This window comes from Eutrigla gurnardus (assembly GCF_963514095.1).
Source record: "Eutrigla gurnardus genome assembly, chromosome: 23".
Lineage (NCBI taxonomy): Eukaryota > Metazoa > Chordata > Actinopteri > Perciformes > Triglidae > Eutrigla > Eutrigla gurnardus.
This window is the reverse complement of record NC_139934.1, coordinates 1,687,611-1,702,610: the sequence shown is the minus strand read 5'-3', so window position 1 is coordinate 1,702,610 and position 15,000 is coordinate 1,687,611. Positions and strand designations below refer to the sequence as shown.

Below are 15,000 nucleotides of genomic sequence, written 5' to 3'. Positions count from 1 at the left end.
AAAAAGCTGAATATTTGAAGAGAATATTAAAAAAAAGCTGAATATGTGCAAAAGTATGAAAAAGCTGAATATTTGAAGAGAATATAAAAAAAAAGCTGAATATGTGCAAATGTATGAAAAAGCTGAATATTTGAAACCAATATTAAAAAAGCTGAATATTTGCAAAAGTATAATTAAGCTGGATGCTCAACGGCACCTCGGCAGAGCCCAGGAGGTGAACTGGCACCTCTCCATTCTTGGTCCATACAGGGACTCGAACCGGCGACCCTACGGTTCCCAGTTGAGTTGTGTGAAGTGTGCCCTAATGATGTTATCACATGTGAGCAACAGTAAAACGTTCATCACAGTCAGGCTTGCTGGGGGCAGGCTTTGGTAGCTAAGCAACCAGGGCCAGATGGAGCCCACCAATCAGAGCAGAGCAATCAACCGCAGCTGGTCCTGTGACGTGTCTGTCCTGTCTGTCTGTCTGTCCTGTCTGTCTGTCTGTCAGGTGTGTGTGTGTGTGTGTGTGTGTCTGTCTGTCTGTCTGTCTGTCTGTCTTCTTTGAAAAACTACAACTCCCACTGACTGCTCCTGTCGGCCAGTCAGAGCGCACCTGCTGTCACTTCTGAGTGAGACAGAGAGAGATAGACAGACATTTTAAAGTTTAAATGGAGTTTCTAGGTGAAAGTATGCCTGAGCAGACGATGTCCAAAGACATGTAAGATGGGGATAGGTAAATTGGTGACTCTAAATTGCCCGTAGGTGTGAATGGTTGTTTGTCTCTACATGTCGGCCCTGTGATAGACTGGCGTCCTGTCCAGGGTGAACCCTGCCTTCACCCAATGACAGCTGGGATCGGCTCCAGCCCCCCCGTGACCCTGAATACAGGATAAGCGGTAGAAAATGGATGGATGGATGGATGGTACGCTTCATGATGTATTTCAGGCTGAGAGAATTTATTCTGCTGCATCTCCTGCTTCTTATCCACTCATAGACGGCTGGCGGCGACCTTTGGTTCTGAAAAGTGAAGCCAAGGCTGAAGTGCCTCAAACTTGCATTCACTCTGCTCTCTACATCGCATCTTTGTCATTCTGAATATTTTCAATAAAGCTTTGTTTGTTTGTTTCAGTAGTGTTGCCTGATATCTCACCGTTCTCTAGAGATGAGACAACGTAAAGTTAACAGTCTCGTTAAAAGTGAAGCTAATGCTGAAGTGCCTTTGAACTTTCATTCTCTCTGCTGGCCAAACATCGATTCTGTCCAAGAAACGCCGACAGAAGCCGAGGACACGGAAACGTAGCGCCAAACGTTAATGCTGAATGTTAACGAGAAATGATTACGATGAACTTCTACGTCTTCGTTGCCCTTAAAAAAAGATGTTTCAAAACCCAGTGAGACTGAATTATGAATACAATTTAAAAATAGAATAAAAGCTTGAATCCCTAATTATATGGATTTGTAATATCTTAGTTTTATGTAGATCAAAGACCTCAAGACTGTTAGGATCCAAACGATGGTGGGTTAATACTGAATTCTTTGTTCGTTAAGCTACTATTGTTAATAAAGTTTGACATGCCTACACACTCACTAAAAAGCATTTTTACATTTTATAGGATTTAAATAATAATATTTGAATACAATCGATTTGACTCTAAAGGGTTTGGATTATATGATAATAGGTTAATTGATGACTCTAAATGTCCCGTAGGTGTGAATGTGAGCGTGAATGGTTGTTTGTCTCTACATGTTAGCCCTGTGATAGACTGGTGACCTGTCCAGGGTGAACCGGCTCCACCCCCCCCCCCCCCCCCCCCCCCCCGCGATAAGCGGTAGAAAATGGATGGATGGGTTTGGAATCATTGTGTTGTTCCTGATTCTACCACTAGGGGTCACCCTAGTCATTTATGATGTCTCAGTACTGTGCTGGATTAAGGAACTAACTAATGGAATATAATACATAGTGATGAATATTATATTCCATTTCTGAAATGCTACACAAAGTTAACAAATCAAAAGCAATTACTAAATTATTAGTTAAACTATTCAGACGGACCAGGTTCACTTTTATTTTCTTACTTTATTGACAAAATAAAATAACAGAAAAGCACTAAAACAACACATGTACAAATAAATCAAAACAAAACAAACAAGTTCAGAAATGATGCTCGGTGGTGATGTCATCGTACGGTTCCTCATCATCCTCGCCGGGTGGAGGCGTCGCCATGGAAACGCGCCGCTTCCTTCCTGCCCGAGTGAATTTGATCAAAATGAAGCACGTTGTGATGTCAGACATTTACCGATTGATTTATTCAAATAACTACTATGGTTGCTATGACAACACAAAGATTGGCCTGCTGATGATGTTGATTTATTCTACTCCCATTATTTCTTATTTCTCCGCTGCAGACTCATCAGAAGGTCGGTGTTACCTGCGGGCCTGTGGCGATACATTCTCACCAAGAGGACGGTGGAGATGCAGTACGGGCAGAAGACCACCAGGTGGCACATCACTCTCACCACAGACATGGAGGAGTCGGCCACGCTCCGAAGTTCTAGAAAAATGAAAAAACACACATATATATATATATATATATATATATATATACTGTATATATACTGTATATATATATATATCACTATATATCACTATATATATAGAGCCAGAGGAGTCGCCCCCTGATGGCTAGCAGAGAGAATGCAAGCTTAAGGCACTTTGGTGTTTGGCTTCACTTCGCAGAACCGGAGGTTTACGCCAAGTTCGGCTCCTAACCTCTGCTTTTTGGTGCTTTTTTTGGTACGATAAGGAAGGTAACTTTTTCATTCATTACGTTGAGAGGAATTTGATTTGATGGTTGTAAAGATTAGCTCTCGACCTTCTCCAGCTCCGATCGATGGATGTCATGATATTATTGCTTGAAAGTGGTTTAAACAGTCGCCGAACGCTCCGATATTCATGAAGGAATTACAAACGTAGCTGCTGACTCAGCACTTCCTCACCTGTGACAAACAGCCAGCTGGGTGGAGATTCGCCGCCACCACCGACGGTACACGTGTAGAGGCCTTCGTCAGACTTGGAAACCTGGTGGATGGTCACGTGACCTGTAGGCTCAGCACTGATCAAGGAGCCATCTTTATAGAAATCAGCTGGGAGGCTGGAGGACCTGTTAGTCTTACAGGCCAGCTTGACCTCATGACCCTCCATCACAGGGAGGACTGGAGTCTGCAGGATCACCGGCGTACCTGGAGACACGTGGAAGTGTGTATGAAGGAGAAATATAATGCAATTAAAAAAAGAATTCCAAAACATCCATCTTTGAAGAGTCCAGAAAAGAGGAAGGATCATGTAAATCTCTAGTTGCTCCTACTGTGCACTGTGATGTTGATGGAGTTGCTCCGCTGCCTCGCCGGAGACTCACACCAGTAGATGGCGTTGTCTGTCTGCTTGGCCGACCCGAGTTGGCAGCCAGCGGAGGTCGGCGTCCCCCATCCCGCCCCACAGGCGGACATCTTGTTCCTGGCTGTGAGGTCGCGGGTGGGGGTCGTTGACCGGATGACCTTCCACCCGCGAAAGCTGGCGTTACCGCTGCAACTCAGAGACATGTTAAGCTAACTAGCGCACAGCCGGCTCATTAGCTTGGTAATTCCACCATGCCTAAGTGCTACAGTGGCAGAAAATGAGCTGACTCACTCCCCTCCGTTCTGGAGAGGGACGAGCTAGCTAGCTAGCTCACTAACTAGCCAGATATCAGTTAGCCAGTTTCCATTTCTATGACTTTGACATTTGTTGGAGCCATTTTGATATTTATGTTGCAAATTAAGTTATTAAGATTGATAACACGGTTGAAATAATTATAATATTTAAGTTTATGGAATATGGTTTAATAGTATGGTGAATTATGGTTTAAAAATAACTATGTGTGTTTCTATGTGTGAAAACGGATTGACTGCCGCAATCTGTCAAGACAATGGAATGTGACGTCAGACGTTGTAGCTTGATATAGTGATGGGTTACCTAGGTTACCTATGACCAGGTGAGGCGGAAGTGGCAAACAATTTTTCAACCGCGTGAATGCGATAGGGACATCTATGTTTGTATTAACGAAGAAGGAACAAATAAATGGATCTATAATTTACGACGCGCGTTGTCCGGTTGTATCCGCTTCCAGAAGTGGCTGCTGGAAAGCTGCCACTTCAATAAGTTGAAAAACTGCCCATCCGAAACGTCGGACAAAGGAAACTGGCGGATTGCATCTTGGAGCTGTGCTTGGAAATACGCTGGAACACATTCAGCATCAACTTGCCTCTTCGTGAGTACCCGGCGATTTCCATTGTCTTCAGAGACCCATGATACGATCAGACATTAGGAGAGACCGAAATGTTTGATGGGACAATCCGAATTGCGCAATCAAGACCCATACGATCGGACATCAGGAGAGAATGAAACGTTTGATGGGACAATTCGAATTGCGCAATCAAGACCCATACGATCAGACATCAGGAGAGATTGAAACGTTTGATGGGACAATCCGAATTGCGCGATCGCAGGAAAGAAGTATTTAAGCGATCGCTGAGATCCCGACGTGTTAATTCAACGTGGACACTTTTAAGAATATTGCTTAGGACAAACTAAGACTTCAGTAACTAAGCATAACCTGCAATAAATCTACAAAATAATTACGATTTTGCAAATGAATAAATTATGCGCACAACATATCTATAGGAACGAATAAACCGACGGCAAGAATTACAGGAATTAAAGAAATTAAGACGCTGTTTATTTGTATGTTGATGCGACATGGGAAGGAATAATTATTTATAAAACGAAATAAAATAACCGAGATCATGTCTGAGGAAGAGGTGGCCATAGGCCCAGACACGGGTGAGCAACATCAGAGCAGACATGGGATTAAAGAGCTCAGCGCAACTCGTCGTGGCAAACTTGGGCACTGCACTCGAAAAATGAATGAGATTAATAATGAAATAAGACTTGGTAGAGGAGATTCTGTTGCTGTGGAAGCACAATTGGAAGAGTTTAATGAAATATTGAAGACATTTAAAACATCTCATGAATCAGTTCAAATGCTTTTATCTGATGACGTGAAAGAGAATGAAAATGTTGACTGGTATGAACCGAAGATAGCAAAGTTTAATGACTTTATTTGTCAAACCGAGATATGGTTAAGACGTCAGCAAGACCCACAATCACCTGATGACGGGCATGATAGTGTGTCAATGGTATCTAAGAGTAGTTCTAAAGCATCATCAGCTTATTCTGCGCGAATTAAAATTGCTGTGGATAAAGCTGGTTTACTGGCCAGAGCTAAGTCATTGAGAGTGAAACACGAAATGGAAATGGAAATGGAAATGGAAAAGCTTAAACTGCGAGCGAAAATGGAAGCATTTCAACTAAGAGAGGATCTTGCTGTCACAAATGCCAAACTAGAGGCCATAGAAGAAATTGATTCAACTGAAGCAACAGCAGGAATGGCTTTCAGACCTGAGGATGGTATGAACGCTTACCTGGAGAAATATATGGAGAAATCACACAGAACGGAGGAACCAATTTCCGAATCAGTGGAAAGCAGCAGAGTGGCAGGGATATCTCAGCCGGATTTCGTGGATCTGGGAGCAGTACCTAAAACACCATTACAGAGGGCTATGCGTGACGGCCTAGCCCAGAAATCAATGGCAGTACCGCAAACAACCACTGCTGCAACAACTAGGCTCAACTTATCAAGTGGAGGCACTAGAACTACTTCGACTCAACCAAGAAGAGCACAATCTACTCCGGGAAGAGAACCATTAGAACCCCTAGATAACTCAGACTTGACAAATCTGCTTGTATCTGTTGTAGCCCAATCAGCACTTCCAAAGAAGGAAGTTCCCGTGTTCAATGGTAACCCCCTGGAATTTCAATTGTTCATGCAAGCAATCAAATACAACATAGAAGATAAGACTGACAGTAACGAAGACCGACTTTACTTTTTGGAACAATATACAGTCGGACAACCGAAAGAACTTGTCAGAAGCTGTTTTCACATGGACGCTGCGGAAGGATATACTGAAGCCAAGCGCCTGCTCAAGCGACACTTTGGCAATGACTTTAAAATCACGACTGCCTATATGGAGAAGGCCTTAGACTGGACTGTAATCAGACCAGATGATGGAAAGGCACTTTACAGTTATGCGTTATATTTAAGAAGTTGCTGTAATGCTGCCCAAAACCTTCAATACATGTCGGAACTTGACTTGCAATCCAATATGAAACAAATAGTCTCCAAGCTCCCATACAAACTCAGAGAGAGATGGAGAACAGTGGTATGTGACATTACGGAACAAACACAACAAAGGCCTAAATTCAATGATCTCGTCAGATTCATTGAGAAACAGTCCAGAATATTGCAGGATCCGGTCTTTGGCGACATTCAAGACGTTCGCAGAGAAGCAAAGGTGAGAGCACCTACAGTGAACCTGCCCTATAGAAAATCTGCCAGCAAGCAGAGCTTTCTCACTGCAGTCTCTCCAGTCACCACTAGTGCTGTTGCAAAGGCCAATGTAAAAGAAAAGATAAATCAATTTAGAAATGTCACTCCTTTCAATGAAAGTTATGCTTTTTCCAAACCCTGTGTTTACTGTAATAGAGAGCATGCAATGGAAAGATGTGAAGCAATGTCAAAACTCCCACACAAAGAGAAGATTGAATTTCTAAAGAAACATGGATTTTGTTTTGCCTGTTTGACAAAAGGACATCTCAGCAAAACATGTAAGAAACGCCTGACTTGCCACTCATGTGATAAGAAACACCCAACACTCTTACACATCGAAAACTGGCCAACAGATGGCGCCATAGACACTAAAGCACCTGTAGTAGCCACGAACAATACTAGTGGTGGCACAGCTGTTCAAGCCAACTCGGTCACAGTTACCCTGCCACCAACCGACCAAACAGGGGCCGGCAATACAGACCACAAATTGGCAATTGTACCCGTGATAGTGAAGGCGACCAAAGGTAGTCATGCCATAAAAACATATGCATTCCTGGATCCCGGGAGTTCCGCTACCTTCTGTACAGAAAAACTAATGGAAGAACTGTCTGTCAGAGGGAGGAAAACAGAAATTCTGCTTCAAACCATGTGCTATGAAAAGCCAGTAAAAACCTTCAAATTATGTGGACTGGAAGTAAGCAGCCTTGATGGCAAAGACTTCATCGAACTCCCAGAGGTCTTCACACAATGCACAATTCCTGTAAGTGATAAGAACATCCCAAGAGAAGAGGATCTAAAACAATGGCCTTACCTAAATGAGGTCAAACTGAACTCCATTGAAGCTGACGTGAGTCTGTTGATTGGGATGAACATCCCCAAAGCCATGGAACCACTCAAGGTCATCAACAGCCAGGACAATGGCCCGTATGCTGTCCTGACACACCTTGGATGGATAGTTAATGGCCCACTGGGAATTAGCTCACATGTAAACAAACATGGACGACCACAAATAATGACAAACAGAATATCAGTGGCTCGCTTGGGCGATCTTCTGATCCAACAGTACAATCAAGACTTCCCCGAATTGAGCTATGAGGAGAAAGACGAACATTCATTCGAAGATAAAAGATTTCTGCAAATCATGAAAGAATCTTTAAGGAAAAGAGACGGTCATTATGAAATCCGACTTCCTTTCCGTAAGGATGATCTTCGTATGCCAAATAATAGGCAAATGGCTGAACAAAGAGCATATGGCCTTAAGAAAAGACTTGAGAAGGATGAATCATTTAAGAAGGATTACGTGTGTTTCATGAACGATGTCTTATTGAAAGGACATGCAGAGATGGTACCCGAAGAACAGCTCCACCGGACTGATGGGAGACTCTGGTACATTCCCCACCACGGAGTGTACCACAAACGTAAAAAAACAATCCGGGTGGTCTTCGACTGTACTTCGGCCTACAGAGGTACCTCTTTGAACACAGAGCTACTACAAGGCCCAGACCTTACAAACACCTTGCTAGGTGTACTTCTGAAGTTCAGACAGGAACCAGTAGCTGTGATGGGAGACATCGAAGGAATGTTCCACCAAGTGAAGATTCCTGAAACGGACGTGGACTTTCTGAGGTTCTTGTGGTGGCCAGGTGGCGACACTACTCAAGCACTGAGGGAATTTCGAATGACTGTGCATCTATTCGGTGCAGTTTCATCTCCCAGCTGTGCAAATTTTGCCCTCAAGCAGACAGCTGAGGATAATGAAGGGAAAGCCGATAGCTCAGCACTGAACACTATTCGTCACCATTTCTATGTGGATGACTGTGTTAAATCAGTTCCAAATGAAAACCAAGCCATTAGTCCGGTTCAGAACTTAAAGAAAATATGTGCAACTGGAGGATTTAAACTTACCAAATGGACCAGCAACAGCCGCTCTGTCCTTGCATCTTTACCCATAGAGGACAAGCTTCCTGTGGAGAGAGCACTTGGCATGCGGTGGGATGTCGAGTCCGGTACATTCTTCTTTGACATCACCCCGAAACAACAGCCAGTTAGTCGAAGGGGAATCTTGTCTGTGCTCAATTCTGTTTACGATCCTCTGGGATTCTTATCGCCAGTGATGCTCACAGGGAAACTGATACAGCAGGAGCTGTGTAAGATCAACTGCGGATGGGATGGGGAAATCCCACCTGCCCTTGCGTCAAAATGGAGCGAGTGGCAGAAAGATCTTCATGGGATTTCCGACTTCAGAATCGAAAGATGCTACAAACCCGTAGATTTTGATGTCACTGACACCCAATTACACCACTTCTGCGATGCCAGCGAAAGTGGCTATGGGACTGTCAGCTACATAAGATTTACCAGCGGAAGCAAACCCCCTCACATTACGTTAGTGATGGGAAAAGCGAGGGTTGCACCCCTAAAAGTGGTCACAATCCCCAGAATGGAGCTCACTGCAGCGGTTTTGGCCGCTCGTATTGACAACATGCTCAGGAAAGAACTGAGGCTTCAGATCTCAGACTCCTTCTTCTGGACTGATAGTACTTCTGTCCTGAAGTACATTCTGAGTGACACTCAGAGATTCAAGACCTTTGTGGCTAACCGAGTATCCCTGATTCGTGACCTGACACAGAAATCTCAGTGGCGTCACATTAAGACTGACCTCAACCCAGCAGACAATGCGTCTAGGGGAATGCGAGCTGATGCTTTTCTGAAAGAAAGATCTTGGCTTAACGGTCCAGACTTTCTGGCCAAATGCGAAGCTGACTGGCCGAAACTTTCCACCCAACCACTAGTACTTTCTGACAGTGACTCAGAGGTAAAGAAAACTGTTGTGGCCTTCGCAACAACAGTCCACGAAGACCCTCTGACTCGCTTCATCGAATCCTTCTCATCATGGGACAAACTCATCAGATCTACGGCGTGGCTTTTGAAGTTCAAAGGGACCCTGAGACACTTGATCCAATTGAAAAAAACATATACCTCACACAGTGCATCAGTTAAATCAGAATATGTGAAAGACAAGCAGCTATCCGACCAGCAACTGTCCGTGCAGGATTTTACAGAAGCTGAGGAATCACTTGTTGCTTATGTTCAACAGAAAGCCTTCAGGGATGAAGTGAATGCCTTAAGAGCAGGCCAAGCTGTAAGAAGGAGTAGCAGACTATACAAGTTGGACCCCATTCTTAGAGATGGAATACTGAGAGTGGGCGGTAGATTAAGCAAGTTGGCTATGCCGGAGGACTTCAAACACCCGGCTATTCTGTCTAATGTAGACCACTTCTCAAAACTTCTTCTGAACCACACCCACCATCTGGTTGGTCATTGTGGAAAAAATCAGATGCTTTCTAAGCTAAGAACAAAATATTGGATTCCCAAAGCCAATCAGGCTGCAAGGAAAATAACCCGCGATTGCACACTCTGCAGACGATGGCATGGCAGTGCTATGAAACAGAAAATGGCTGATTTACCGCTCATACGCATAACACCAGATCTCCCCCCGTTCACTCACACTGGCCTGGACTATTTCGGGCCCATAGAAGTCAAGAGTGGCCGTAGCCGGGTGAAGAGATACGGAGCCTTGTTTACATGTCTTGTCAGTAGGGCTGTACACTTGGAGATGGCTTACTCCATGGACACAGATTCATGTATCTCAGCCTTGCGAAGATTCCTCTGCAGACGTGGTCAAATCAAAGAAATAGTTTCAGACAACGGAACAAATTTCGTGGGCGCAGAGCGAGAATTAAAAGAGGCACTTGCTCACCTGAACATGAATAAAATACGGGATTCAATGAGTACAAAGGCATCAAATGGAGTTTCAACCCGCCTTATGGTTCCCACCACGGAGGCGTGTGGGAACGTCTCATTCGAATCATAAAAAAAATCCTTTACTCCATCACAAAGGAACAGACCCTGAATGACGAATGTCTTCAAACTGCCTTGTGCGAAGTGGAGGCAGTCCTCAATGCCCGTCCCATTACAGTATCATCTGGAGACTCCAAAGATCCTGAACCCCTAACTCCAAACCACCTTCTGCTCTTGAAAGGAAAACCTATTCTTCCACCCGGGCTCTTTTCCAAACAGGACAGCTACTCTAGAAGAAGGTGGAAACAGGTTCAGTACCTGTCGGACCTCTTCTGGAAAAGATGGACACGGGAGTATCTCCCGCTAATGCAGGAGAGACAAAAATGGAATGAAGTCAAAAGAAACCTGAAACCTGGAGACATAGTACTGATCATAGATGAGACCTCTCCACGAAACTCCTGGCCTATGGGACGTATCATGGAAACCTTTCCAGACGCAAAGGGCTGTGTACGTCGTGTCAAAGTAAAAACTCAGACAAACATCCTGGAAAGACCTATTACCAAGCTGTGTCTCCTCAAAGACATGTCCTGACGGACTTACACACTGACACACACCACACTACACTGCTAACAAACATAACATTTATTTTGATAAAATACTGAAATCCTTTTCTAGTATATTGCACTTGTGAACGAGCAAAGAATACATACAAATTTGTTGGATACTTACCTGCTGATGTTTATGGAAAGATTCAATTAAATGTATTAATGTGAAATTATATGATTTGAAAAGGACTATTGAATGGACTATCGAAAGGACTATTGAATGGACTATCAAAAGGACTATTGAATGGGCTATCGAAAGGACTATTGGAATATTTTTTGAGAAAAGACTCTGAATTCCCCTTGATTTTTATAAGGGGTAATATTTTTGAAAGAAGAAAGCCTTTTCCGGCTGGACTTTTCATGAACCATTGAAACAAATATGTGAAAAAAAAAGAAAAAAAAGAAATGTGAAACATGAATAATATTGCAATGGACTCTTTGAACTGTGTGGCTCCCATGAATATTTTGTTATGAATTGCCTTATTATGGCCAATTAGGGGCCGGAGTGTTGGAGCCATTTTGATATTTATGTTGCAAATTAAGTTATTAAGATTGATAACACGGTTGAAATAATTATAATATTTAAGTTTATGGAATATGGTTTAATAGTATGGTGAATTATGGTTTAAAAATAACTATGTGTGTTTCTATGTGTGAAAACGGATTGACTGCCGCAATCTGTCAAGACAATGGAATGTGACGTCAGACGTTGTAGCTTGATATAGTGATGGGTTACCTAGGTTACCTATGACCAGGTGAGGCGGAAGTGGCAAACAATTTTTCAACCGCGTGAATGCGATAGGGACATCTATGTTTGTATTAACGAAGAAGGAACAAATAAATGGATCTATAATTTACGTTGTCCGGTTGTATCCGCTTCCAGAAGTGGCTGCTGGAAAGCTGCCACTTCGTCCTCTTGACTGATGTCGACCTGGTCGTGTCCCCCCCCCCCCCCCTCGGAGGCAACCACGAGGCTCCGAAACAACATGGCGGCTCCCCACGTCCTCCATGAAAGCGGAGCGAGGCGACATGCGGCCGGCCGGCGGGCGGCTGACGGGGGTGGAGGAGCCACTAACTAATCTGTTAGTTCTAAAAAGAAGGGAGCGAGACTTAAATAGGACCACGCCTAGACCAGCCCCCAAGCCGCGTCCCACGCCGCGCCCACACCCCCAACCTGGTCCACCCCAACCCCCATACAGTGATGGCCGACCCTGGCTTCACCTGGATCCTGGTGGCGTTTTACCGCCACCTGCTGGTGGAAAGCAGAGTTTCAGTTAAAAAAGTTTTTTTTACATTTATAATTCAATTTATTTTCAATGCATCTCAGTTCATGAACCTTGATTAAACACGTAATAATAATAATAATTATAAAAATATATATATTATAAAATAAAAACGTTTTATAAAGTGCTTTTCCGGGTGCTCAAAGAAGCCTTACAACAAAAAACTAAATCAAACAAAACAAAAAACAACAGAACAAAGCAGAGGGGTATTCCATCAAACTCGCTAAGCGCAAAGCCGGGCTAATTTGGATAAGCCTCGCTACCTTTAGCGAGAGTTGCGTTCCATCAACGTGACTTGAGGTACTCTCCGCTAAGTAACCATGGGAATTTATCCGACCAAACTAGCCTGCTCCGGGGCAGGCTAACCATCAGGCTTACTTTAGCGGGGGTTTCAGAGAAGTCCGTCTGTCGGAAACAACTGGACCAGCAGAAGGTTCCGCCAAGCCGAGTCCTCGTGATTTCGTCACGTGAAAGACCAAAAATTACAGAAATTACATATATGAAGTACAAACAGACTATATTTTCATCAAGCGTCTAAAAATACACGCTTGCAACTAAAAAAATATGAATAAATCGTTTATTTTGTTTAAGACCGACTGGCCATATAATTATCTAAAGCCCCCAGTTGGGTGAGTGGTGATGCTCCTGCCCCCGAACGTGGGCATCCCAGGTTCACATCCCGGCGATGACATCACGTGTTTTTTTTGCTTGTATAATTGTCTTTAGATCAGAGAATTAGACCAACATTTTACCTTAACTATGATAAATATGTCATACAATTTCCCCAGAACCCAAATATAACAATAGAACCCAAACATGATAGGCATAAAGATGTTATTATTAATAGCATGTTATAGATCCCAATGACAAAGGCATTACTGCATGCAATTTACAGCCACATACATTCCTTTCAGGTGAGTTCATTAATAGGTTCATTGAATGTGTTCATTAAATTGTTGAGATAAATGAGTTGGTCAATGTAGATGCATTTACTAGGCCTATCTAAAAGAGAGAGAGAGAGAGAGAGAGAGAGAGAGAGAGAGAGAGAGAGAGAGAGACAGAGAGACACAGAGAGAGAGAGAGAGAGAGGTCCGGCCAAAGAAAGAAGTTTCTCAAACTTCCATAGTCAGGAATTGAACCGTGGCCGGCTGCATGCAAAGCCGGCACGTTACCTCTACACTATCCTCACGTCCGTGAAGTTGTTGTCAGTATTATATTAGAACATGTTACTCTTAAAGGTACTTCTGTATTTAATCGCTCGGCACTTCTTGCCCAAGCAGCCTCGTGATTTTTATTGATCACTACAGTATTCCCTTTTTGGGTCGAGGCTCGTGATTATACCTGCCCATGTGGGCTGGGCTCTCCAGAGGGCATAGAAGTCGGCCCTCTGCATAGCCTCTCTCTCTCTCAGCTGGCTCCAGACCCTTGATTGTTCCTTCCTTTGTTTGGTTTGTGGCACTATACAGCACACATCTCACCATATTGTCCACACATCCACACACTGCTGACAGGACTGACTCCTTTTCTTACCTACACACCACATTCATTTCTAAATAAGTTCATTTACTTTTGTCAAATAAAAGTACCTTTTTGGTGCTTTATCTGTGTGTCGCCTCCCTCCTTGTTGCCACCTTAGAGCCAGGTGGTAACAATACCCAGACACGTTCACATGCATCGTGCAGCCGTCTTCCTCAGCTGGTCTGTGTATCTCCCAACATCACCCAAGAGCAAGCGTTATAAAGCGTTGATGAATGGAAAATCACAGCTGCAGCATCATCATAGTTTATAATTCCTTAGTGGATTTAACAGGAGCATCTTCTCCAACAATGAAGAAACAGTTTAATATATGTTTTTTTATTTGTAATATGTTAAATACATGATGTTTTCTATTCTAATCTGTGTGTGCTCTGTGTTTCATGTTGATGGTTTTCACTGGACAGCAACTAGTTGCTCCAGTCACTAATGCATGTTCCTCAACACGACAAGGTTCAGTCTAAAGACAAAGCCATCCCGATATACTGCATTCATTTAAGTACATTTACACAAGCATGAATACATTTACAACAAGTACAAGGAGGAATGAACCTGACTGATTACAAACTGCTATGTTTTCATTCACATCTTTGCATCGACTCTGAATGTAATCACACCGCTTTGTGTTTGTTGTGAACAGTTTCAGAGACACAGAGACACTGATCCAGGCCAGACTGTAAACCCAGGATAAAGAGGTTCAGTGAATGTGGTGTTGAAGGTGTGGAGGTGGATCAGTTTGTTAGAGGAGACTCTGTAGAAGGTCAAAGTGCCAGCAGGACAGTCCAAGTACACTGCTACCACACCGGAGAAGGAGGAGGAGGAGGAGGAGGAGGAGGAGGAGATGTCTGTTTCTTTGTTTTTGTGACTGACAGAGTAACCACCATCATAACAACCCAGACTCCAGGACTGATCATTACATCCAAACTCAGAGTCGTCTCCTCTCCTCTTGATTCCTCTGTAACTCACTGATATATCAACCCTTCCTCTCCACTCGACCTCCCAGTAACAGCGACCAGTCAGACCGTCTCTACACAGCAGCTGAGGCTTTGAGACAAATCTGTCTGGATGATCTGGATATGACTGGTCGTCGTCCACACGTGTCACCTTCCTGTTGGTGTCGTCCAGTTTGAGTTCTCTGCTGACTGTGTTTGTGTCCAGTTCCAGTTCACAGACATCTGATGGAGAGAACAAACACAATGCAGCTAAAGGTTATTGTTGGAGACAATTGGGTGTTTTTTGTTTGTGTTTTAAAGCTTAATAAATATACTTTGGGTATTAGTATATGACATCACAAGGGGGCGGTAACTTGATGGT

General features: G+C 43.5%; 3 protein-coding genes across 7 annotated transcripts in view; all 3 read right to left on the bottom strand.

The window, feature by feature from the left end:
* LOC311008804 (uncharacterized protein) overlaps positions 1-15,000 on the bottom strand; it is a 248,110-nt gene that overhangs the window by 63,890 nt on the left and 169,220 nt on the right. The window lies entirely within an intron of this gene.
* On the bottom strand, positions 2,093-3,489 carry LOC311009029 (sialoadhesin-like; the record flags this gene model as incomplete). Its single annotated transcript, XM_084003005.1, has 4 exons — positions 2,093-2,226; positions 2,412-2,534; positions 2,980-3,222; positions 3,348-3,489. 4 exons carry the CDS (start codon positions 3,487-3,489, stop codon positions 2,135-2,137), a joined length of 600 nt encoding a protein of 199 aa, XP_083859131.1. The 3' UTR covers positions 2,093-2,134.
* LOC311009028 (stonustoxin subunit alpha-like) lies at positions 13,691-14,856 on the bottom strand (the record flags this gene model as incomplete). The annotated part of the gene is made up of 1 exon (XM_084003004.1): positions 13,691-14,856. A coding segment is annotated over one exon (528 nt), but the record flags the coding sequence as incomplete, so codon positions are not given.